Raw genomic sequence first — 27902 nt, 5'->3', positions numbered from 1 at the left:
GAGGGCAGCCCTAATGAAGTCTAACATACACCTGGAACAGGTCTGACTTACTGCCAACAATGAACCAAGCTCCAGCTTTGGTCAGAAACATAATAAACCAGATGTCTCCAAACCTGATGTATGAAATAGACATAGTTCATATACAGTTACAAATTGTTTTTTTTGTGATTCCGGTGACCCAACATGGTACAGCTACGAGCACTATTTATGTTAACACATTTCAGCCCTATACATTTTGTACAGCAACAGTTGCAAACTCCTGCACATTTGTAACAGTGAGTTTGGTTATATTCAGTTCACAGTTATGCTTGAATGGTACAGAGTTGCTTTAACTGTCAAATTATAAATGAGGTAGAGAGTACTCAGAAAATGCAAACCCCAATCTCAATTTACCCCTTGGCCCTTGCAGTTAGTTGTCAAGACTTCTTGATTTTGTCTGTGCCTGTGGAGAGCAGCGTTTTCCCTTTTTGTAGAGACTTGAGGAATGGTGGCCTAAGAGGAATACTACCATAATACACCTAAAATAATCACACAATAATGGTTTTCTTCAAGTTGTTGCACCAAAATGTAATAATTAAGGCCCAATTATAATTCCTTTTATCAACCCTACCCCTTGTTTTTGAGTACCCCCTCGTTTTTTGACCAGCAATATATTATAGTTCTATATGAGCCTGTTGCTTGTTACTATTATGAAGAAGTGATGAATTTGTATGACCATCTGGAGGGCTGGATGACAACTATCTTCAGTTATCTGAAGAAACAGGACACATTACTATACACAGTAGCAATAATGGGTTAGGGCCAAGTACTAGGACGATGGGGGAGAATTGAGATTGGGTCTTACTCTGAGACACACAGCTCATTCTTCCATCCTATTCCATGGTAATTGATCAAGTGATAAAAGGTCCAAACATCTTCCAATATTCAAAGAAAAAAAAGAAAAAAATCTGACTCAGTCAGATCCACACTTATAGAACTTTTTCCCCAAATATATGTCCAACTCTCATACCAATAGTTATCAAAATCCAGTCTGTAGTTTCAGTGTAATAGACAGACGGGCTGGTGAAAACATAACCTCTTTGGTGGGGTTATTCAAGGTCTAACCTTTCCTGGGTAATGAGCATTAATATGGACTAATAAGAGACCTGTGACCTCTGCTCTCAACCTTCCTTGGGAATAGAATCACTTCAGGCTTGTGGAGCAGTCCTTTTAAACCTGCAAGAATTTGAAAGTGGTTGTTGTCTCAGTTGTTGCTCAGGATTGTGAACGCTTCTTGTTTCCTGCCATTTACTTAAACACATAAGTAGATCATTCTTCTCATGTTAGCCTTCATCAATATCTGTACTGCAGTGGCAAACTGGATAAACACACACAGGCATTTCATTGTGGTTATTAAGTGAACATTTCAGCAAAGCACTCCTAATATTTTGCTGTAGTCAAGGTCATGGGTGTACATCAGTACATGAAGTTATTGTAAATAGAGTGCTTCTCCCTCTTATTTACCAGGCTAGCTTTGAGACATTATTCAATTGGCTGCTTCCACTGTCAGGACTAAACCTTGAATTGCTTAGCGTGATTAGTAGCAGGGAGCGTGCTGCAGCAACGGTCTCAGGCTACTTTATGTCTCTAAAGGCTTTTACATATTCTTTTTTATTCACTGGTGGGGCTTGCTTTTGATCCCAGAAGGGGGTGTCTGCTGAAATGCCCCCCACCACCGGTACTCTGCCCTTCCCTAGCTTGCATAAGCACTACAGAATTCAGGTCTGTTTGGCAATTCATTCAGCCCCCCACCCTATCGAACCAAGTCCTTTTTCCTCTACTGAAAGCACACCTTTCTATTGCCCAAGCCAGCTTTTCTATAGTGCCAAACCATGTGAAAGAGTTCCAGAACAGAAGTAAGTGGTGCTTGTATTGAGCTTTCCTTTCTCTCAATGGACATTGTAGACAATGTTCTTGATATCTGTCCAAATTTTCTCTCAGCTGCACTAGAGGCTACTTTTGTTAGTACATGTATGTGAATACATGTATGTCTGCACTTTTGTGCAGAAAACAAAACAGTTAAATACATGCAAATATATTTCTCAGTTGGTCACCTTTTGTATTTTTTCTGATAATTTTAAATATTCAGTGGTTTAGTGTACCTTTTCTGGGCTTGCACTAGGAGGTAGTATGACTAAGCCACTGTGGTCCAGTGTAAAAGAATTGAGTAAGCCACAAAAAGCCACATTCTGTGTCCAAGACAGCGGCTTACTATAATAGCAAGTAAAACTTACAAGTAAACATTGAGTAATACTTTGAATGACTGTATTTTCACATAGTGAATACAAGTTTTCAATTGTTGGGGGTTTCCCCACGGGAAATTTTTTAGGAAATGGGGTTGTTTTCCTGCATTCTGGTGGATTCTAAGGGCAAAATCTTCTGTTCAGTTTTACCTACAAAAATACACTAAAGTCAACAGTTCAAGCTGAACTATCTGTATTTCTATCCTACTTTATGCAGGTATAAATGTGAAATTCAACAACTGAAAACTTGCATTCACTATGAAGATAGTCATACAAAATTTTATTCAATGTTAACTTGGAAGTTTTACTTGGACTAGAAGACATTTTAACTTTGACTTAGACAACACCATTGGTATGCCATAGAACGCACCAAGAAGAGAAGATTTGAAATCCACATTTTACTGGTTAAGTGTGCTTGAAATGAAATTCAAAAGAAAAAAGGCCAAGCACATCAGTAAACCAATTAGGCCAGGTGCATTTCTCAAAAATACAATACAAATACAGTTAAAATAAATACATTTCAGAAATAAAATAAGGCTGAGTCTCAAATAGTCACATAAGCAGACTCTCAATCAAAATGAATACTAAAGCTGAATCAATACAGCAATTCAAAATGAATAGTATAACATGTCTCTAAATAAGACAACTAAATAGCAAGATGCCAACGGCTTTTCCTTTAAAAGGGTAAGCTAATGTTCAACTCTGTGTCCTTGACATGTTTTACATTTAAATGATGCGTTGGGCTGGAGCTGCTTCGGTGATATGAAAATTCTCTTTTACAAAAGGTACAAATAATACTACTACTACTAATAATAATGCATTAGATTTCTATAGCACTTTTCTGGACACTCAAAGACGCTTTACAGCGGATCCATTATTCCTTCACTCCTCCTTCATACTTGGTGATGGTAATTACGTGTATAGCCACAGCTGCCCTGTGGCAGACTGACGGAGGCACCTACAGTGCAGAATCACTGTGTTTTTGTTGATAGTCCGTCTTTGTTCTTTTTAGAAATAAACTTTCTTCCCAAGGGTCCGAGTGGGCTTGCCTCGCTCTCCTGTGTCCATCTCTGTTGTCTGTCGCTCTGCTTTTGAATAGTGGCGCAGGTAGGAAGTGACGTCACTGCAGCCTACTGGTCACTCAATGGGCCAAATTTAAAATGCTTGCGCATTGACTTGCCAGTCACGATTAATTGCGTTGATTTTTACAGCATGTTAATTTGTTAATTTTACAATTTTCCCATTTCAAATTATGTAAATGGTCTTAATCCGTTCCAAGATGCTAGAAAATTACCTGTTCTGGTAATTCAACATGTTATGTCATTTATATATCAAATTGTATAGTAATGAAACATATCAAAGAAATGTAAAAGAAAGAAGCAAACATGAGAAAGAAATCTGGTTAGCCCAAGATGCAAGTTATCGTCGTCTTTGGGACCGAAGTTTAAGGTACCATAACTCGTACCATAAGCAATGGAATGCAAATTAAGTGAAAAATTATTGAATACAGTGAGGGGAGGGTGGTTGGGGTTGGGACAATGATTGTGTTTCTGTAACATTGAGGTATAGCCAGTGATTATGTTTTGTGACATTATTGGTTTGTATTTAGAAACAATATTTTCTCCACTGTGGCAGGTTCCATTTCCTGATTCTCTCCTAAACTGACTCTCTCCACATTATCTATACCTCGCTCCAGACTATATCTAACACTATCTAATTTCCTAACTGTCTCCACACTACCTAACCACAACTCTCCACCAAACAACCACATTCCGAATAGAGTGTGATCGCTTTATATCGGTGTTGGAGCACGTGTCGCTTGGCCGAATCAGTCACGTGGTATCGGCAGCATAGCGGGGCGTTCCCGTGATGGGAGTGTCGATACGGAAGACACCTCCGATGCCTCGCTGCCATCGATGAAGCTAGCCTGAATTCGCGTTTCGCGGGAATGCCCCTCTCCTGTTAGGCACACGCTTCGGAGCTTCGATCCCCAGTGTCACATCACTATTAAAGTGACAGCCCTAGTTTTTTTTTTTATTTGACGAGAGGCGGTTATGACCTGAGTGCATATTTAATGATCGGGAGCGTTTGGGTCACTTCGGCTAATTCCATCGGCATGCGGAAATAGCAGCATGCTATTGTTTTCTTCTGTTATCGTTCGGGGATTTTCGCAAGTCCAAAAAAGTTGTAAGTTTTAGACTTTTTTTCCTAAAAATAAGAACGCCACTGTGGCTACACAAGCTAAAAACCTTGTAGCCATATGGAATTTACTTCACCTATGATGAAGTGGCGAATGGCTAGCACAAGCCCAGCTTTTGATGGACTATCAACATAGCTTTATGGATTAATACCGTGCATTTATGGTATTGAATTGCACCATGATATGAAAATTTCAACCCTTATTTATTATTTTTTTGTTTACAATACAATCTATTTGTACTATAATGGTTGCTGTAATGGTTATAGCATTTAAGAATATTCAAATATATTCAGTGCATACTCCATGTATTGTCATTTGTCTAATAATACCCACATTAAACAGGAAAACATGTCTCAATCGTACTGATACAATCGGTAATAGCAGTTATTAAGTAATTTCACAGACAAGTGATCTGTGATCATGTTGTATTATACTACATGGGATTAATCATTATTCATGTGTTGCTGCTTGTCTGTTTTCTGTGATGCCTGAAAGTGTTTATTGGTATTTAGTCTTGGATTCTAAATGCCAAACCTATGACATGCAAAGAGCAGCAAGCAGTTAATTATCACAGAAAACAGGGTTGTGTGCAAAGTGAAGGTTAGATTTATATGCAGCCAAACTGACTAGCAATTCTCAGCACACTGCTAATTGCTTGATGGATAGTGCAGAGCTATTTGCATTTATATTGTACCCCAAACACCTCCCACACATTAAGGTCTCATTTTTAAACAACCCCTGATACTGAAGCAATGGACATAACGATCTGCCCAGCAAAAACCTCAACAAGTGTTTCAACAGGGGTTTCTGAAACCATCCATTCACATTGCAGGTAGTTGTTTTTATGAGTTAGTTTGATAGATTTTGTGCTTTGTAAGCGGCTACTATCCCATCAAACTTCCCCAAAAAACAAAGGTTTTAGTGTGCCCATGTTTTCATGGCTTTAGTGTTACTTAACGTTTGCAGAAGTGCTGATTATTCAGTGCAAAATGAAAATAATCTGTTAAAAATTCAACAAAATGAATACAAATTTTTGAAAAGAAGAATGAACTCCTTTTATAGGCCAGTTTCAGAGGATAGACTTATTACTGTCAAGCACATATAATTTTCACAAATCAGCAAATCCAAAAAATGTCTTTTTCCTAAAACAATGAAAGACAACGTGTCTGCATTGTTTGTCTAACAAAGGAACTTTTAAGATGTCACCTGGCCTCCTGGGAGCTCAAGATTCCTTTTTTTGCTACTTTCATTTTTTCCAAATTGAAAAATACATGATGTTGAAAATACGCAATCTTCACATCCTTAAAATGTCATATATTAGGTCTATAAATCCTTCATGACATGACATGTTAAGGTGGAGTGACATTATCGGGCAGTATGCAAAGATCTGTAGTGAAAAAGGTGATTATGTTTTTAATTGAAAAATTGTAAAATGCCAAATTTAGAGAAATAATTGTATTTGTTGAAAATAACAAGAACACCATGGGAACACACAGCTGGTAAACCTACTGTGTTAAAGAAATGTGTCCCCAGATGTGTGTGCTTGTCGTTTTTTACTGTTTAATCCTGACAGTGAAATACTATTTCCCCTGCAGCATAACTCTGTCTTCATCTGGTATTTTACACTTCTTTTAATATTTGTTATTGGTAACAGAATCATGGACACATCATAAAAATCTAACTACTGATAAAATACAGTAGGAGCATGCTTATTATGTGGTGTCAGTATTCTGTGATGAACATCCATACAAAATGTATGGAAGTAGTTTCTGATTAACTATGAACATAATTATGATGACTTAGGCCCCGTCCACACGATGCCGGAACTTCTGAAAATGCTACTTTTTTTGTTGCGTTTACGCCTTCTGTCCACACTACAACACAGATATACGGAATGAAAAACGCAACTTTTTGAAAACGCTGCCCTAGGTGGATTTTTAAAAAAAATGCTGGGTCTGCGTTGTCGTGTGGACAGTGTATCCACAACTTTTTAAAAACGCTGACGTCTGCCTGCGACGAAAACCGCTGTGATGTCATATTTATGGGCATCTGTGTACAAACATGATGGATGTACAAACCTAGTTGATGGCAACATTCTTGCAGGCGTTTTGTGACAACAAAACACAGAGGATTCCTAAAATTTGAGTCAATACTGCCACCACATGCTTTGGCATGCTTATAGCCGTCTTCGAAAATGCATTGATGCGTTTACGTTTGGACAGAGATTGTTTTGAAAACGCTGTCGTGTGGACGCAAATCGTTTTCGATGCGTTTTCAAAAAGTTGCGTTTTCAAAACATCCGTCATCGTGTGGACTGGGCCTAACTTTTTTGTTGCGTTTACGCCTTCCGTCCACATGACAAGGCAGATATCCGGAACGAAAACACAACTTTTTGAAAACGCTAGCTAAGGTAGATTTTTTTGAAAACGCTGGGTCTGCGTTGTCGTGTGGATGGTGTATCCGTAACTTTTTTATCTGGGGGGCGTGTCCCTGGGACCAAAACCGCTGTGACGTCATGCATGTGACCCGTGTCTACATGTACAAACGGAGCTAAAACCGGTTGTTTTCTGATGTATAACAGCTCCACGTCGAAGATGCGTTAATAAACATGCTTTGCACTTAAGTATTTGTTCGTCTATTTCTTTATTTATGTGTCATAAAGTTTATATATGTATTCATTTATTCATTCATTCACGTTCCTTGCCAAAGACGCCGACGCCAGTTCTGAGTCAGACTGGGACGCGCTGCCTGCTGGTAGGAGAACTCTGATGGAGGTTGTCCTCCAGGAGGAACAGCATATGTTTCCGCACATCCCGGTCCTCTCTCCTGTCGTTCTTGGAGTTGTTCTGCTTATACACGTGTTGATAAACGCACTGATACGTTTACAGGTGGACAGAGATTTTTTTGGAAACGCGAATGGTTTTCGATGCATTTTCAAAAAGTTGCATTTCATTTCATGGTGCAAAAATGTGTCCATTCGTCCCTTGTGATGTACTGTATTTCTTTATTTTAATATTGCACATGAAAATGAGAGATAATCTCATGCGGTCATTCAAAAGGCTTGAAGAGATGCATCCTGATTCCTGGTGACAAACTCTGAACAGGGCTCAGATAAACCAGAATACCTGGTTTTCAGTGGGCCTTGGATAATACGTTCTACCAAAGATGAACCGAAATAGTGATCATTCACTTTCATACATCCTGCTTCTAAGGTTATTGAGTTACTGTATTAAATTTTTTTTGTTTTGTTTTTTTGGGGACATAAAAACCAAAAAGGTTTCTCCCAAAAGATATTTTACAACAGGCAACAAGCATCATATGCACTATTACTGCATCTGATAACTTCTGTTCACACAATTCATTGTTCACTGCTTGCTGGAACACCTCTACAAAACCACATTATTACCCTGCTCCCTATTGCTATACAGTTTCTTTACACCCACAGACACACCTGACTCTACCCTGGGCTATGGTAACCAACGCAATTGAAAAATGTAGTGTGTGATTGTTTCAAAGGGGAGAACAGACCAGCCACCATTTCTTTTGTCTTTCCAGAGAGACCTAAATTGATTTTGGATCATTGCATAGATATGCAGTCAGCTTCTTTTTGCCTGTTCTCAAGCTCTGCAGCTCAGGCTTTATAGGAACGTTGTGTTTCAAATAAAAGCACATGATTGTTATCTTTGTTTCAGAGATTTCAATCCATGGTCTGAAGTTTTCACTGGTCTTTGCATAGAACTTTTCAGTCTTTGAGAGTGTGCCCTCATTAAACTTTTCTTTTAAAGTTTCAAGCTTCTACTTCAGTCTCCTGCGTTTTCTTAGGAGATGATGATACTTTAAAAATAGTTCTCTTATCACTTCTCATTTTTGTTTCTTATGAAGTGTGGAGGCATCTTGGTTAAATAAAACCTGTTTATTACGTTCACATATGAGACTATTAAAATAATACAACACTGGCTCTTACTCCCAGGATTTAAACTTGGAAATATGCTCTCTCTCTCTCTCTCTGTGATCTCTGGCACTGAAACACAAGCAAAATGCCAGCTGTAGCTGCATTTACAAAGATGAGCTCTCCTTACTTTTACAATATGATTTGTGAAATTGAGAGAATTCCAACAGCTGGTTTTAAGGTGGATGTTTTTCAGGGGCTCATATAATCCATTTTTGTGTATGGCCTATTTCATCTTTGTATAAAACCTCGGGTTTTCCCATGGCCTCATAGTACATCTAATTGCATACAAGATGATTATTAATGAGGAGGAAGGGCTGTACATAAGTGATGGCCGAAGCACTGAGACCAGCTCTTTGGAAAGAAAACCAATGCACTTTATAGAGCATTCTCAAATCTTTAGAAACCTGGTTGTTCTCTGACCCGTCACATTTGCATAACATCAACAATCATGAGCAATGAGGTAAAAAGTAGTATCCTGCTCAAGCTGCATCTGAAATCTTGGAAGCAGCAGAAGTGCTCTTGTGGCTGCAGAGTGGGAGCATTCCCCCCTTCATGCGGTGGGGGTCCTGGTATTGAGGCCTCAAGTCATTAATCACCAAGATCTTTTCAGCTGTCAATACATACAAAAAGAAACCACAAAGCCCAACAATGATGTCTTCAATAAAAGTAAAAAAAAAAAAAAGACTGAAAAAAGACAGGGGCAAATACAGTTCACCAAGGATTATTGTTAACTGTCCAGCTAAAATCCTATACAGTATTTATAAAGAGATTATCTTGTGGGAAAATCTTTGACTGAGCAATGCTACCATATTGTCACTAAAACCTCCCAGATTTGCTCAGAGTACTTCTTATTTTCTTTCAAAAACAGAATACATTTTCTTAACCAGAAGCTTCCATCTTATTTTGTGTGGGAGAAAGTGATGTCTGAATAATATCTAGCAGTATGAATGAATGTGTTTTCAGGTCATAAAATACAATTATCATCATGTCAAGTAAAATACCATATATGGCTGCAATATCTGGCTCACTAATTCCCTGTTTGAAAACTGATCCCCAGAGTAAACAGTGACCAAGCCTTTAATCAAGTTTGTATCCACATTGACTATTTTTAATCCAACTCAATATCTCTAAACCACGTGATTACTTCAAATGAGCTCTTCGCAAAACACCATTAGTTTGCTGCTGTAATGTTTGCACATAATTTTCATCTTGTTTCATTGTTGTCTGTTACGTTAAAAAAAAGTTAACTACAAAAACCTTAGCTAAATGTTTGTGTTACATGTAACTATTATACTTCAGGATTGCGTCCTTCAAAGTAAGAAGTTGAAAGACAGCACATAACCAGATGCTAAACTCTCCACATGTTATTCATCTTGTACTTGCTGACAGTTTGACAGATTTTATGTTTCAAACTTTAATCATCTCTTCTAGTTCATAATAGTCCTAAAGTTGTTTGGATCCACAGTTTTCAACTAGTGAAGATTTGTAAAGCAGATACAACACAACTCATGGATGTTTACCTGCCATTTTTACAGAAGCTGGATACCCAGCTTTTCTATGAAGCTCATAAAATATCATATTTGTGGGAGACTTGCACAGCAAACATTAAAGGTGTGAGATTTGTGCCATATTTATTATATCTAATCCTCACACTCCTGTATGTGCTGTTCCATACATACACTGCTGTTAGGAAAAAATGAATTTGCTTTTTATTTATTTGTTGAGTTGCTCAGTTAAGAGTGTGTGTGAGTGTGTGTTTTTGTGTGTGTGTGTGTGTATGTGTGTGTGTGGGGGGGAGGGGGGGTCATGTGTTTCAAAAGACCAATAATGTTTTTATTGTTCAAGATGGCTGGAAGTGAGGTTGTGTATAATAAAGCATTTTGGAGATGTTAAAATGAATGCTGCTTTCTGTTTTTTGCGTACAGAATCATTAAATCTGGACTGGAATTCTAACCCACATTTGATGTTGAAAGTTGTGTGGAGGCAGCCATGGAAGTGAAGGAACGCAGACCTTATCGCTCACTTACTGCCCGGCAGGACACAGAACGTCGTTATACCAGCTCATCAGCTGACAATGAAGATGGCAAAACCAACCCCAAATCCTACAGCTCCAGCGAAACACTCAAAGCCTTTGACCATGACTCAAGGATGGCCTACGGGAGTCGCATCAAGGAAATGGTTCATCACGAAGTGGACGAGTTCAGCCGGCAAGGTTAGTCTTAGCTGTGTCAAGATTAGTTATTAACTAATGTCAAGATTAGTTATTATCTAATCTTGGTATTATCTCAATATTTAAAAAGTATCAGTCTTGTTCACCTGCAAAAATATTAATAGTGCAGACTGACTTTTAAAATTATTAATAGATTAAAAATACATTAATTACTTATCTTTAGATGATATAGATATATATACAGTATGTATATACAATATATACTATATATACTATATATATATGTGTTATATATATATATATATATATATATATATATATATATATATATATAACATATAGATAAATGGATGGATGGATGGATGGATGGAGGGAGGGAGGGAGGGAGACAGAAAGAGAGAGAGAGAGATAGAATGAGTTAGACTTCATTAAACCTGATGAGAAATTAGGTAATATATGCATCATTGCTTTTTTATGAGTTTTACCCAGTCTGGATAGTTCACATTTGGCCGCTGTAAAGGTTGCTCTGTATTGTTTTATTAACAGGGGTAGTAAAGGATTGAACTAACCACAATTATGTTAAAAAGTGCATTAAAGACATGCATTCCTTCACCTGTATTATTACCAAAACCAATGTTCACAGCGAATATAATGGCTCTCCTGAAGTAAAAACTGTAAAAGGCAACACATAGCACTTACTCAGTAATTTATGTGTAGTAGGGAAGAAATTTCTTCACAAAGAAAAAAAAATCCAGGTCCAAAGAAAAGGGAAGTCACTGCACCTTCTTTTTATCCTGCCACTGATTTATTAAGAAAGGTGATGTTTTAGTCACAAAGATTTTGTTTCAGTCACAAAGTCTTTAAATACATCCCATTCCTGCAAAATAGTCTTCAGCTGTGGTAGATGCATGTCCATTATCAGCAGCTCATTAATTCCTCATCCCAATAATTATAACACCAAGTATGCATTATCCCTTTTACATTAGTAAGAGGGATAATGGATCAATTATCAAATCAGTATTTCATAGACATGGTATAGCCCATTGTATATTTATGCCCCTTGATGTCCAACAACTCTGATTTTAGCCTTGTATAAATGAATAAATAAATGAACAAATCACATATTTTTGAAAGGACCATTCAAAACAAACAAACAAACAAACAAAATAATAGAGTCAACTTAATTCTACTCAAAGGTGTTTATTTCTCCGCAAAATGCCATTGATCCAGTTTATGATGTAGACGCAGGTCTAATCATAGACCATTTTTATTTATTGCCTTGTTTCAGGAGCAGACTTTTCCCTTAGAAACCTCGGCTTTGGTGATGCCCTCCCATCCCACATAGCCACATACAGGACTGACCTTGGCATGCCACACCGTGACTATTCAGTCAGTGTGGGTTCAGATGCTGACACAGAGACAGATGGCATCATGTCACCAGAGCATGCGGTCAGATTGTGGGGCCGCAGCAACACCAAGTCAGGCCGCAGCTCGTGCCTCTCCAGCAGGGCAAATTCCAACCTGACTCTCACCGACACCGAGCACGAGAACACAGAAAATGGTAGGGGACTTTTTGATTTTACTCAGCCTTTCTTTATCAGTTAGCCTGCTTAGGTTATGATACCTTCACCCCAGCCACCTTCCATTTTTAAGCACACTGAAGCACCAACATACTTTGGCCTTGTAATAGCAAAAGATATGTGGGATTGATCTACATGACATGCTGTGAGACTGAACGATGCTTATGTTATTGTGCATTTGTTTATTTTACTATTTTAACTGGATTTAATAGTAACACAAGCTGATTTGTATTTTCTGTTTGTCAGTTGGCTGTAGCCCAAACATATTTAGGATTTGACCTCTTGAAAACAAGAGAAGACCAGTGCAGCACACTTGGCATACTATTACTTTTGCTGTTTATGATTCCTTCACCATTTAATTTCTGCCTCTCCTTTCTGTTACAATGAATCTTGTTTATACTTCGAGGAATTGGTCTGGGAGATGTTTACTGATAGAGGCCATGAGGCAGTATGTATTGGATTCATCTTTCCGTGGGTTGATGTCTTCCTTCGTGGGATGGATATGCCTGTATGCTGGTTCAGAAGGTCATCTAAGCTCTGGGAATATGCTAACATTGAGCCTTGTCAATAGCTGAAAAATGCCGGAAGATAATAGCAGTTCTGCTGAAGATACTAAAATTTTGGACTGGTGCACTATAAAGTCAAGAGATTACAGAATTTTCTTTGAAAGCTTATATTTGTGTTCCCAATGCTTATTTTTGTCAGTAAAAGTTGCAATGCAGTAATTGCATGGACGGAGTGCGCACTGAATGAAAGAGCTCTTTGAGCAAAATCTGGCCGGTGTGTGGTGGCAGTGCCTTAGAGCCAGGTGTCCTTTATCTATGTAGCCTTTTGGCGCCTATCATAGGTGTAGGAAGCATTGAAAATGTCATTTGGAGAATCAAATGGCACTATTGGGGTCCTCAGCTAAAAGTCTTAGAATTCTCGAGAAAATGTGAAACTAAAATTTAGTTGTTTCATCCAGAGGGTAGTCTGCAGATCACATACACTGGGCTTGCACTAGGAGCTAGTATGACTAAGCCACTGTGGCTCAGTGTAAAAGAATTTAGCAAGCCACAAAAGCCACACTGTTTCCAAGACAGTGGCGCACGGGCGGACGACCAATGCTCGTCACGGGGGGGTGGAGGGGGTCCGGTGGGCCTCCCCCATGAAATTTTTTAGAAAATATGGTTGTTTTCCTGCATTCTGAGGGCAAAATCTTCTGTTCAGTTTACCTAGAAAAATACACTAAAGTCAACAGTTCAAGCTGAATTATCTTGATTTCTATCCTACTTTATGCAGGAATAAATGTGAGATTCAACAATTGAAAACTTGCATTCACTATGTGAAGATACAGTCATACAAAATATTACTCAATGTTTACTTGTAAGTTTTACTTAGACTAGAAGACATTTCAACTTTGACCACCACCAACACCATTGGTATGCCATAGTTTTTTGTTTTTTTAATTCAATAACATGATTTTTCATTTCAATTTAAAAAGGTATGAAAAATATCAAGCGAGGTGAATACACATTTACATGCATGGCTGGCTATTCCTGCCGGTCATAGAGATCAAAAGTCTAAAACTACAAACAAGTATTGATAATATCTTTAATTTACCTTCTGATCGGTTTGTCTCCACTCCTCCTCCCTCTCAGCATTCACCATTCACCATTTGTTAATTAATGAGGACTTTAACACAAACTCTACTATAAAACACTGGATTCTTTCAATCGATCGTCCTCACCTTGTCTTACACCAATTCGCGGGTTCAGCTTGTAAAAAAATATTATTTTTGTTTTTCATTGGACGAGAGGAGGTCATGACCCGAGTGCATATTTAATGATCAGGAGCGTTCGGATCACTTTGGCTATTTCCGTCGGCATGCTTCGGCTAAATTCCGTCAACATGCGGAAATAGCAGTGCTAGCGCCGCTCGCTAGCAGAAATATCCTAACAGAAATACCAAGCGCCGCTAGCGAGCGTAATAGTTGTAAGTTTTAGCCTTTTTTCCGTAAAAATAAGAACGCCTATGGCGAAGTGGCCATAGGCGTTTGCCTATGGCGAAGTGGCGAATGGCTAGCGCAAGCCCAGCATACATCATATTAAAAGTACAGACATGTTTAATAACAAAACTATTTTTACCACTAATTCAGGCCTATCTTAATAATAAGAACTACTGTAATTGCTTTCTAAACATATACTCATTCATAGTTAGGAAATCAAATTGAAGTAATGAGGCCACAGTATTCAGACATATAATATAGAAACTGCGCCGGTCCTATAATCATCATGTCTACTATAAAGAATCTCTGATTCCTCTCCCTGACAGGTTGTTAGCTTGTAATCCTGGTGGCTTTGTTTAGTCACACTTTTTTTTCACACATTACATTTCCACCTAGAAGCACACAAATATTTAATATTTTATCTATTTAATATTTCATGTCAAAAAACAAATAATATACAGTAACAACATCTGTTACCTTTGATAAAAAATAAAAAAATACTCATATGTTGCTAAGTGGCTTATGGTTTGCAGAATTTGTGTGTCATCACATCCCTGAACTAACTGTGATCAAACATAAACCCATACAGTACCATGTACTGTATATTCACTGGCAGACTGATTTTACTGTTCCCAAGATTCCATGGAGATATTGTAGCTCATCAAGGGCCTAGTGGCAAAATTCTAATTGCCCCTGCACAGTCTTGCAGAGAATCTCGTGAATAGCTTTGCATTTTAGACTGTGTCACGTTATGCATTATCTTCCTATTATAATTGACAGAAATGACTCTTGGATGTGTGATCCATTTGCCCGAATGACTCAAGGAAAGAACATGGCATTCCTCTGCTTGATCATCTGAGATGCCAGGGGACTTGAATTTAGCTGTACGGCACATAATTAAAGAATCCTCTTGGATAGGACTTCAGTGGTTGGTATGCTTGGACTTACTCAGAGCACCCGTAGCTACACAGTCATGCTATATCTGGGAGACCCAATCGAGATTTCTGTAGCTTTTCATTCAACTCACCCAAGCAGAAAGAGCACTTGTATTCAGAATTTAACTCAGTAATGCGTGATAACAATTTATATATGGCAAGTTAATTAAAATCCATCTAGCAGGGCTGCTTGTGTGTGCTTTAATCTCTATATCAACAAACCATTTACTCTGTTTTAATACATTCAAGCTGCTGGATTGTTCTCTCCCTCTTCACATGTGACCTTCTTGACCATGGTTTTAATATATGCAAATAAGCAGAAGTGCTCCAGTGTTTATGCAATATCCTGTATTTACTGGGAATTAAAGCCCTCTGTGATTTAGTATAGATTTACTGTAATGTCTTCAACTGAGGTGCTGCCTACATTCTGACCTGATGGTTAGAGAAGTAGCAAATTATATATCACAATATATAATATCATATAGATGGGTAGACTATAGATATCCATTTTGTCCTATTACATTAGACTGCTCTATTAAGGTAACACTTAATTTGCAACACAAAATATTAATCAACATTTGATTGTGTTGTGTTGAATGTGTATTCAAACACTCTACACAAGAACGTGTGCATCTTCGAACCACTGAGCCTTTGGTCAGTTGGGGGCCTGATGGGGATACTTACCAGTAAATGTTGAGTCATTGCTCATCTTACAGAGGCTGAAAAGCACAGTACAACCTGCTGGGTTGGCAGGAAGCTGCTGTTGTTGAGATTTACCCTATTGCAGTTTATCCAGATTTATTTTCTAATCCCAATTTTCCCCCACTGTCATGGCTGGACTATTGTATTTCTGTAACCACGAGAACCAGCAGCAGCCACAAAAGCTTGCTGAAGGACTGTTGTTATTCATGTGTTCCAAAACCTGCAGGGGAAAAAAAAGTCAGCCAACGGCTGCACAGTTCCTGTAATAAGAGAAACTGTTATGTGACTGACATTGTTATTTTTCTAGGGACAAAATGTAATTACTTCCAGTGGGTGGTTAGTTGTGTACAGTAATAATTTGCCTTTCTCATACTCCTCATGGGTAATAGTCATCATCTGTTCTTTATTGATTATGTGAGTGTATATACATAAGTTTCAGTCTTAGTGTACTGTGGCAATGTACTTTGTCCCTCTAGCAGTTATTTTTCTATGTAAGGAAAAACCACTGGTCTTTATTTATCTAATGATTCAGTGATAATGTTGATGTCTAAGTTACATATAACCATATTAATTCAAATTTTTTTTTTAGATCTATTCAGACATATAATGGTTGTAATAACAGAATTGCCTGTTATAGAAGAATTGGCTTAGCAGAAGTATGGTATCTCTGAAAGTTCTTCATGTTTAAAAGTTTGCAGGTAGTATTATGTATGCCTTTTTATGGTATGGTTGGAAAAAAATAAATGCAAGACTCATTTGTGTAATATATAATTATGATAGATAAACATCTTTCAAATTTATGTTCATTACTAAAACTGTCTCAGCAGCCTTTATTGCTTCACAGTGAAGCCTTGAGCAACGAAAGAGAAATATTATTGTGAAAACTGTCCAGCATCTTTTAAGCTGCATTCTGATTTTTGAAGGACACAACTACAGAAATCTCAACACATTTTTGTAACTGCAAAAACATGTTTACTATCACATTTAATCTAATTTCATGAACAAATTATGTAAATTTTAAAAAATGGTCCACACTGCATTACATTATTTGTAAATTTTCTAAAAATATTGTATCACTAAAATGACATTAATATTCCATTTTTTTGCTGATTTACATTTTCAGTACTTACATTGGATGAATGAGGAACCACATCATTTTTCTAAAACTAATCACAGAGAAACACATTTTGATGCACTACATTTAATAATAATAATAATGGATTAGATTAGTATAGTGCTTTTGTGGATACTCAAAGTCGCTTTTACATTGGGTCCATTATTCATTCACTCCTCATTCATAGTTGGTGATGGTAGACTACGAATGTAGCCACAGCTGCCCTGGGGCAGACTGACGGAGGTGTGGCTGCCAATCTGCGCCTACGGCCTCTCCGATCACCACCAGAACAATCACACACATTCACATACCAGCGAGTGCCTCACTGGAGGCAAGGAGGGTAAAGTGTCTTACCCAAGGACACAACAACAAATGACTCGGCGGGAGCAGGAATCGAACCTCCGATCTTGAATCATTGGACGACCTGCACTGCCACTGAGCCACTGCCGCCCCAATAATCTCAAAACCTCTCCTCATTTAATCTTGAACCCCATCTGATGTGCATGTTGAAATACCAGTGCTGATGGCCACGCCCTTTCGATGTAGATTGGCATATATCTTAGCATTTAAAGTATTTTCACATCCCGGTTCAAAGCGGTGATGTATTGTAATTACATAATTACATGTAATTACAATAGTTTGTGTGTTAGTCCGTAAGTCCGTCCGTCCTTGTGTTAGTCCACCAAATATCTTCTCAACCGTTACAGATAGAAAGACGAAACAAAAAACACATTACTCTGGCAGCCAAGGGGATGAAAATGAGATGATGACCTTGACCTTGAGAAAACTACATCAAGGTCAAATTTTAACTTTTGTTCACTCAGAAACTGGACAAGGCTGCATTGGTTCTTGAACTGATTCCGTGGAGCATCATACTGGGAGACAATGGATTGACATCAGACTTCTAGTTAGACAAGATGCTTCCCGTGTGACAGGGCTGCATACATTTGGGTATGTTTTACAGCAGTGTGGTTGAAACACTGGAGATGAGGTTTCTCATTGTGACCTTGAAGCAGCAGTTACATGTGGGCACACACATGACAAGACAATAATACTTCATTAATACTTCATGTTAATGTGACAGGAAAATCACATTAGCAATATTGGTCTCAAGTGTGCCTGGTTTTTATTTGAATGAAATAAAATAAAAAATACAAAAAAACAGTCTTGTTATTATAATAATAATACAAATAATATATTTCCAATATAGGCTCCCTCACTCTAATGTTCAGTGTTTTGAGTTTAAGCATTTAATGGTTAGTGTAAAATAATTTCATATTATTTTCTTATTTTAGTAAAAGAAATAAGTTTAAATTTATAATATTGTGGCTGAGTATTCCATCAATCCATTTTCTTTTAGACAAGATGACCATAATTGCTTTGTCTACAGCCACTGTCACGCCTTTCGGGTCAAAGATTACATTGGAGCCAACCCCAGCTTGCTATGGGCGAGAAGCGGGGGTGATTAAATTTAACTTTGATAACTTAAATTAAATTTAAATTTAATAACTACTAAATTAAACAAGATATTTTAATTTGAATCAAATTTAAGTTAAATTTATTATAAAGACACACATGTGGGACTCATTGACAGACATACAGTATTTTGTACACATTAGGACATTAAATAAGGGACAACATTTATAAAATGGTGTCTCTTAAAGAGTTAAAGACATAAGGGTAATTGTTGATGTTGGTTTTATTGCAGAAACACATATACAGTGTGCCCTTGTGCATTCGCGCATCAACGCTCGCGACCTCACCTCGTCACGGATTTTTGGTACGCAGTCACGTGATACCGTACGCGCATTCTATTGCCTGACGGCATCCATAAGTGCGCTCGGTTCTGTGAGTCTCGGACTTACGTGAGACACAAAAGTGCTTTAAACATTCAATAAGAGTGTGGGAAAAGGTCATACAGAGAGAAGGTGGTTTAATATCAGTCTGGGGAGGGTTCATAAACGTTTAAATTACCGTAAATGATAAAATAAATAGTTTGTCGATCTATAGTGGAATTCATTAATCACTTGTGGTTCCTGGAATGCATGAACCGTGATGAACAAGAGCGCGCTGCATTAGCTTTGGCAAAATATGTACAAGGCATATTTCAATGCTTTGTTGCATTTGGCTACTGTGACAGAATTATAGACACTGTGATCATTTGCTATGGGGGGCAATGTTTTGAGCTGTGTAATTTCATGGTGTTCACATTGAGCACAACATGGAAGCTTGTTCTGAAAGTTCATAGAAGGAAAATATCAGGGAAAATTATTTTTCAAAGAAGTCACTAGTGGCTTCCCAGCTCATACCCGTGGTTATTTCCACCCACAGTACTTCTTGTGAAGTTATTTATTTGTTTACTTTTCTGGCAGAGTCTCGGACCATGGATTAGTAGTGATATTCTCTGGCTCATTTGCAGGCTAATTTGCTGGGTTTTAGAGGCCCTTGCGGACAGTTTTGGTCTGTTATCTGTGGTGTTGCATACCAGCTCCATGCCAGTGCCTCTGACAGTCTACTCTAAACCAACAGCACATCAGGGTCCATCTTACCACCAAGGCTCAGGGGCCTTGCTGCAGCCTAAAGCATGACATGGACAAGGATGAGCCATTTTCCATGGCGGCTCATCTTAAACCAGTCTACCAAGTTCTGTCCCTCTCTCAAATATTTATGCTACATGCAATTTTAGTTTTAGAAAATGCTCCGTACTAAATTGGATACAAATAACTTGATCGTGATTTGATATACTGGAAGTGTTATATTGGATACAGTGACCTTAGCAAAATTATCACATTCCACATTAATATATAATATGTAACAAAGGACTTTCTTCCCTAATTGGAGATAGACATTAAAACTCTTCCAAGCTGAGATGTTTCTGATTGTTTTTTCAAGGCTTTGATAAAAAATCAAGGTAGAGAACTTTTGTAGCTGTTTGTATAAGCAATTTATCAGTGAACAACAGCACTGCATCATACAAAACGTCATTCAACTTTTTAAAATTAAACATGCGTAAATGTGCATAAGGTATCAAATAAAAATATTTTTAAGTCTTGCTTATGTACATATTGCAACACTGCTTATGCTTGTCATCCCAGAATATTATAAAAAAAATCTAATTACAACAATTTAATAAAGTGTACTCGGTATGAATCCTCTGTCCATTGACTCTCATGGCAGTCAAGGAAAATTGCATGAACTTTTCACAGAGATTTAAAAAATTAAGACTCAGGGAAAGGAACAGAGGAAAGTAGAAAGTATAGAACTAAGTCTTAAGTTGTGGGTTTGAAGAATCATTTCTATAGGTTCTATCAAGTAAGAGCCAACAGGATACATGTTGTTAATATGCATCACTACTGGGATGACTGGTGCTTTAAATCCTGCATCAGATTTAAAGCTTTTTATTATTTATTTTCAGTTGCCATGGTTCTAATAGATTGCATTGATGTTACCAGTATGTAAGACGATGAAGATACAACCTTGAAGAAAACAGAATTGAATGGCTTCTGCACCTGCTGCAATCTTGAACAATGATTTTGAGTTCAAACTTGAGAGTTACCTTTGCAAAACAATTGAAAAAGTCTTTTAATAAGGGACACAGAATGCTTCTGGCCAAGGTTTCTGACTGGCCGAGTTTCTGACTTTAATGTGATCACTTTGTGTATAATACAGAAGTGAATGCTGCATTTGTGAGAGCAAATATGCGAGGGTTATAACATAAATAACACATCTAAAATGAAAAAAAAAACAAAACAGTTGTATAAAAAGGAAAGTGAAAGACCGCATATTTCTCATGCCAGGAAACTTACTTAAAAGTCTCTGATTGTCAGTAAATAAGTTTAAACCTTTCAGGTTCTTTATGTAGCTGCTATTGCTCCATTTAAAAGGTGGTTGGTTTTTAGTTCTGATTCTGTAGATCATCTCAGGACAATAAAAGCTCCTTATGAGCAACCAAGACATGATGGAATTAATTTGTTTCTGTGAGTGTGTGTGTGTGTGTGTGTGTGTGTGCGTGCGTGCGTGCGTGTTTGTGTGTGTGTGTGTGTGTGTGTGTGTGTGTGTGTGTTTGATATTTACATGCTGATTTAATTCTGATTTGTGTATGAAAAAAGAATTTTAAGGTCTATGTTGTTGCCCATTTCACATTTCATCACCTTATTACCTCAGTTCCTCAGTAAATTATCTACCTCACTTTGTCAATAAAAGTGCCTTTCTATTTCCTCACAGCACATATTATTTATTTATTTATTTTTATTTTGTTTGTTTCTTTTTATTCATTTTATGTAACTACTGCCATGGTAAATGGAGACTTGGTGTATGAGAGCGTTCTTAAATTTAGCAAATAATAGCAAATGCTACTGACAGATCAGGATCACTGTTTTATGTCCAAGTGATGCAGTCAGCTTTATGTTACTTTAATGTTCTTGTAATTATGTTTCCAACTTATTTGAAATATTACAAACTCTAAGTTGCTTTAACTTTGCGATATCATAAATTGTATACACACTTAGAATCTCATGCCCCTTGACAGCATGTATTTTAGTCTTTTGAGCTGTCATACACTCAGTTGGAGCTGAGAGGCACACGTGTCACAGAAACAAAGCTATTTGAAAAGAACAATGAAAGAAAGAAATGATATTTTGACAATGCCTCTTTATCATGAAAGTATACATGTTATAGTTATATACACATCAAGCAAAAGTGCCTTTTCAGCACTCCCCACCCAGTATAATATAATTTAATTCCATGGGAAAGTTTGAAATGTTTGAAGTTTTGCATTTTTTCACAGAAGTTCTCAAGCTGTCTTGCTGTCTTTTATTAGGCATATAGCTGTAACTTAAGAGCATACTTTTATGAATTTTATTAGGCCAAGCCAAGAGTGCACTGAGAAATTAAAAGGATGGGGATGGTGCCGTCTTTGTTCAGCGATGCCCCAGGCAAGTCACACAAAGCCCTAATGAGTTGCTTACAATTTCAGGCTCACCAGGCTTCGTTTGCTCTCAAACACCAAAAGTAAACTTTTGTCTTTTTCCTGTTCGCTATTCAGGGACCTTAAGAGGAATCAAGGGTCATTATTTATTCATGCTATTGTGTTTATTCACGACCCTCTTTGTGTGATAGGGTAGGCAATGCAACAGCTTGTGTAGACAGAGTAAAAGTTGATAATGATCCACTATTAGCATATTTCTTTCAGCCATGGTTTAAGTTGTCTCAGTTGATTATGGATTCAAGATAGAGCTGCTGAATCATCCATTTGAAACAGATTACCATGTGTTTGTTTTTAATGTCCACAAATCTCTGTAGCAGACTCTATGTGTGGATGTCCTGATGAAGAAGTGATATCAGGATGTCAGTTACACATTTTGCCAAAATTTCCTTAAATACCGCCTCCAGGAAGTTGTTAACAGTGTGAGGTGAGGAGTTTTGAACCTTTACCTTAGATCCTACAACAAAGAAAACCCCAGGGTGCTTGAATGAGGCTGCACGGAGGAATTTAGGAAAATCAGAGCTTGTCAGCTAAAATTGATTCAACACACCAGTGAAGAAAAGAACAAAATATTTTGAGCTTGGTTTTTAAGTGGGCGGCACAGTGGTACAGTGGGTAGCATGGTTACCTCACAGCAAGAATGTTCCGAGTTTGATTTTTTTCTGTGTGAAATTTATATGTTCTCCCCATGTCTGCTTGGGTTCTGTCTGGGTTTCCCGGCTTCCTCCCACCTCTAAAAACATGCAGTTTAGGAGAATCGATCTCCACCAAATTGTACATATATCTGAGTGTGAGCATGAGTGGTTGTTTGATCTTGATGTAGCCCCGCAATTAGCTGGCATCTCATCAAGATTCATGACACACAAAGTGAATAAGCGGCTGTAGATGAGATGATTGGAAAATGTGTGGATGGATGGATGATGGGTGCGTTTAAAGACTGAAATTTTTTCCAAATGGAAATTGTGAAGAGGACCATTAACAGTTAAAAGAAATTTTGGAATTTTTTTCAAATCACCTGTCAACCTAACATGGTTGAACTTATTTGTGTGATCATTTTATTACAAGTCTTCAGTCAGGTTTTATATTTTATATTCATAACATGCTATAAAAAGGTGGTCTATTTGACTTTTTTTAAAATTTGTCTTTTCCATTCAGTTTGTTAATGATGTCAGTTTTTCCATTTCTGGTACAGTTTATCCCTCATTTAGTGAGAGATGTCAAGACATTGACTTTCAGTTGGATTTCATGGCATGCCAGCTCTCCAAGGGACAGAGATGGAGTTGACTGGATGGATGAGAGGATTCTGTGCTTTGGTCCCAGTGAGGAAAAGCCATCTCTAGTCTCAGCAGTCTGGGCCTCCTTTTCTTCTTCCTAGGTGACAATCTTGAAAGCCACTGGCAACAGTAGTCTGCTGAGTGCTACAGTTTATGTGCCACTGCTATGTTTTTTTAATCATAGTTGGATATTTCCCACTTCCATGTAGATGAAATGATTAGCACTGTTTAACTGCATCCTTAAATTGGTGTAATTTAATGAGAACTGGGGGGGGAGGTTTGATCTATTTAGGGCCCACGGCCTGTGAATGTGTTAGTAGGCATAGCGGCTATTGCTAACTTGATCCAAATTTAACACTTCTAACAATTTGTAGTGCCCAATCTATGATTTGGACACCAAAATATCTGAAATTGTGTGTGTGTGTGTGTGTGTGTGTGTGTGTGTGTGTGTGTGTGTGTGTGTGTGTGTGTGTGTGTGTGTGTGTGTGTGTGTGTGTGTGTGTGTGTGTGTGTGTGTGTGTGTGTGTTTGTGCAGGGGGTGGGGGGGGGTTTGCACGTTTTTTTGTTTGCTTTTTTTATTTCCAGTTCAACATTGAAAAGGGGACTACGTTTTTACATTAGTTTTGAAGTTGTGATGGAAATTTTGGTGGTCAGCTTTAAATGGAATTGTGCCTTCTACAACACTAGCAATACTTTTTTATTGCAGAAATATCAATTCCATTACCTCAGTAATGGCTATGTCTATAAAGAATCACTTATGTGTATTTACAATTACTTTTCTGCCTTATCATGCATTATGCTCACTCTGTATTATCCTGGTATTGATTTGTAGTAGTTAAACAGCACGGTCAGAGAAAATTTTATCATTTTTCCAATATTTGTTCATAATTTTTTTTACTCTTTGCGAGTCTCTGTATTTTGTGTTACTTTGTGTCAGGGTGTTATACTATGGTCAGTATTTCTTGGAATTTAAGGTTTGTCTTAAAAATTTATGAAAATATACGATTGTAATATACCCTATGGCAAATAACTATTAATTAATTGTAAAGGGGAAAAAATGGAAAGAAAATTGTTTCCAAAGATTTTTTGAAGCATGTGTTTTGTTTTGGATTTTTTGGTTTAGTTTTTTCTTTTTTCTTTTTTTTCCAGCAGTATCCCTTTGTGCTGCATGCTGTCTCATATGCCTCATATCCCTTCAACTGAGGGGAAATTACACACCAAGTTTTAATTTAATTAAAAGGCCAAGTGTGGCTCCTAGCTTTGCAATGAAAAACAAATGTCAAACTGGGTATCCTAATAATGCAAAATAACAGTCGAGCTATCTTGTTCATCTTGCATGGAGAGAAATGATAAGTGTAATTATTACCTGCTTACGCACACCAGTAGGACACACACACACACACACACACACACACACACACACACACACACACACACACACACACACACACACACACACACACACACACACACACACACACACACACACACACACACACACAAAAATTCAGAAGTAAAAACAAAATATTAATTCACTTGATATGTAATTGGACTGTTTTTTTTTCACTTTATACAGTCATGTGTTGCCACAACATAATTACTTGCAGTTTCATCTGCTTTTACTCCGTATCTCAACTATATAAAAAATCATCACCAAAAGGAATTAAGATCCAGTTTTAATCGTACTACTTATTAAATTTATTTGCTATATGGTACAGTGCTTATATAGATTATATTCAAAGAGTAACTCCAACCAAACTAAAAATCCTTTGAATCCAGTATCTCAAAAGAAGACTCCTTGTTTGCGGTTTGTGACGTCCACTGTCCAAATAATGAAAAAAAGAACTACTGGCAAAATAATTCATCCCACTGATATGCATACTATAATACCTCCCAGTCCAAGCAAGGTTTGTCTGTTAACTAATTCAGTTCAACCCATTTGTCATCATGTTACATTATTAAAACACCAATACATAGCTTTATTTCCTTGGGTGATGACGATGTTGAATATCCTAGACTGTCAGTGACACAAAGGGAGGATTGAAACTGTCTTTCCAATCTTTGAAATTCACTGCAGACCGAGAATAGTGCTGCAGTCGGCACATTTAATCTGTCATGGCAGAGCTCAAATGCTGCCAGGATGTAAGAAAAAAAATCAAAAAGGCCATCAAACCTCTTTTCCTGTTTTGAGAGGCTTTTGCATAACATTTCCAGGAAGACTTGAGCTCGACTTCTACATTTCAATAAACATGGCGACTAGAAGTAATCAAAAGGATGACAGTAGGGGTTAAAAAGTAATTTAGAGACAACTATAACTCATTTAATAGGGCATTACTATTAGTCCTCAACATACGAACATAACTGTTTCCGTGAGGTTGTTCGTAAGTCGAGTTGAGATGAGAAGTTGAGATGAGTGTTGGAGATGCGGAAATGCAGCGGTGCTGCTCCGGCAGGGGTGTGTCAGAAAACTGAACTGCAGGACAATAATCAGATATGGTGGCTCGTGGTTGTTTGTGTCTCCGAATGTAAGTCTAATGTTCAGAGTTGAGGACTACCTGTGTTTGTATTTACACTCATTAAATTGGACACTGTTTTATTGTACTTTTCATACCAAATTTTTTAATTAGTTATTGCTTCATGCGCTAGTGTGGGCAACATGAAGTAAACTAACCAGGCCATAACTCAAGGATATCATATAGAAATAACATTACAGTGGGTGTGTATTTATAGCAATGCCCTGAGCATGTCCCAGTCTCCAATATTGATTCTGTAAAGAATTGTGACATATACCTAACAAGTTTCATATACACAATAATGCAAAAGTTTGTGTCTCCATTTTACAATAGCCTGGAATTGATGTACAACATAATCAATGTCACCAGTGAATTGGTTATGTATAATCACATATCTGTTGCTTTCAGTTTGATCTAAGGAGAGTTAATCATTTGATAGGGAAGATCACATTAAATCCACAGTGGCTGACAGATGCTGGTATCAGATGTGATTTGAAGCATGCCTTCCTGACGTACTTCCATATTTTTTTCCCTTTTTTTTAAAATCAGTGTTAATAGATGGCAGCTGATTGAATACCATATAATGAGAGGTACACATGAACAAATCCAAATATAAAATAAACTGTAGTTGTGATTTTGGTGAGAATTCAATGGTGCAAATCCACAACCTAGTAAATGTATACAAAAATACAGTACGCTTAGCATAGTGGGCTGTAGACTTGTTCTGAGCTAGGTAACGGTGTCACAGTAACTTCAAACTGAAATTTTGATGCTAGTTTGCCAATGATATGAGGAACAAATCCCACTCTGCCATGTCCACAAAAAGAAAGAGCTGTGGCCACTACATAAAAGAAGTAATAATTGGAAATAAGAGAGCTTTTAACATTTTAAAATTTAACCAACTTCAAAGATCTGAATAAATACTGCTGGTGGCTGTAGTTGCAAGCACAAAGCCAAAGGAGTCCAAGACAATATGACAAAGGGTGTAAACATGCTGTAACAGCTTGAAATAAATCACACTCCACCTACACTGGATGACAAATTTGGGAGATTATGCAACATTTTACTGATCTGCCAAATTCACCCATGTACAAATGTTATAACACATGGAAATGCAATTTTTTGCCCTGGTTGCCCTGACTTGATTGCAAAAAATTAACATGTAAATTTTGCATAAAATACTAAAAGAAAATTTAAGAACTTAATTTTCATTTGCCCTGTAGTACAACATTTTTTAAATACAATCTACAAGAGTAGTGTGGTGATGACACATTTCCTGTTGAGACTCTGAGTCAGTCCTCTGTGTCTTTTAAGCTTTGTATGCGGCATGGTATTACTTGATGTTGCAGAACAGGCACTGGGGTGTTTATTTTTCTTCACACTTCATCTGTAAAAATACATTGCTTTTATACACACACACACACACACACACGCACGCACGCACACACACACACACACACACACACACACACACACACACACACACACACACACACACACACACATACTGTATATATACACAGTATATATAATTCCTGTTGCCATATGTGCCTCACCTTGTTCTGAATCGAGGCTGTGTTATTTACCATGTTGTATATTGGAAGCAAGACACCTTTTATTTCCTTGAATATATTAGAATTTATATTCTTACAAGATTGGGTCTATCGTTTAACAACAGAGGGAGTCAAAACACACAATTATTTAAAGGCAAATATATTTATTTAGTGAATATTATATCAAACAGGGACAGTAAACTAAGCTCTACATTGATGAATGAAGGCTAGAGTCTCAGTGTTATAAGGTGCAAATCACAAAATGAAAACCACGTTGAAGGAGTTAAAAAATGCACCACTGCCTTTACTGGCACATTTTATTTCTTCCCTATTAGTTGACAATGATAATCCTAATCAGTAAGTCACAAAGATACATAAAGCCATACTTAAAAGGTGGCAGCACAACGATAGGGTAACAAAAATGGTATGTGTACTTGATAACTCCAAAATCAATGTCTTTGGTGTTGGGAAAGGAGAAGTTATGTAATCACAGGCATGCCCATCTCAACCATCTTTAAGAAGCTTTGGGAAGATGAGGAGATTAACAGTCGTATTACAAGAGATGCAATATCAGTCAAAAAGTCCACTGCTTTTACAAGGTGTGCATATATTAGCAACAAATTCTGCTGAGGGTTTTCAGGCCACTGTTATTCTAC

General features: G+C 37.5%; 1 protein-coding gene across 1 annotated transcript in view; it reads left to right on the top strand.

Moving 5' to 3' along the window:
* Nucleotides 1-27902, top strand: part of tenm4 (teneurin transmembrane protein 4) — a 167993-nt gene that overhangs the window by 31022 nt on the left and 109069 nt on the right. Inside the window, exons 2-3 of the mRNA XM_068317843.1 lie at nt 10360-10646; nt 11893-12165. Of these exons, the coding sequence (XP_068173944.1) occupies nt 10424-10646; nt 11893-12165 (496 nt within the window). The 5' untranslated portion in view covers nt 10360-10423. The remainder of the gene's footprint in view (nt 1-10359; nt 10647-11892; nt 12166-27902) is intronic.

Source organism: Antennarius striatus, chromosome 6 (genome assembly GCF_040054535.1).
Source record: "Antennarius striatus isolate MH-2024 chromosome 6, ASM4005453v1, whole genome shotgun sequence".
Taxonomy (NCBI): Eukaryota; Metazoa; Chordata; class Actinopteri; order Lophiiformes; family Antennariidae; genus Antennarius; species Antennarius striatus.
The sequence above is the reverse complement of the archived record's forward strand: the minus strand, read 5'-3'. Positions and strand labels throughout refer to the sequence as shown.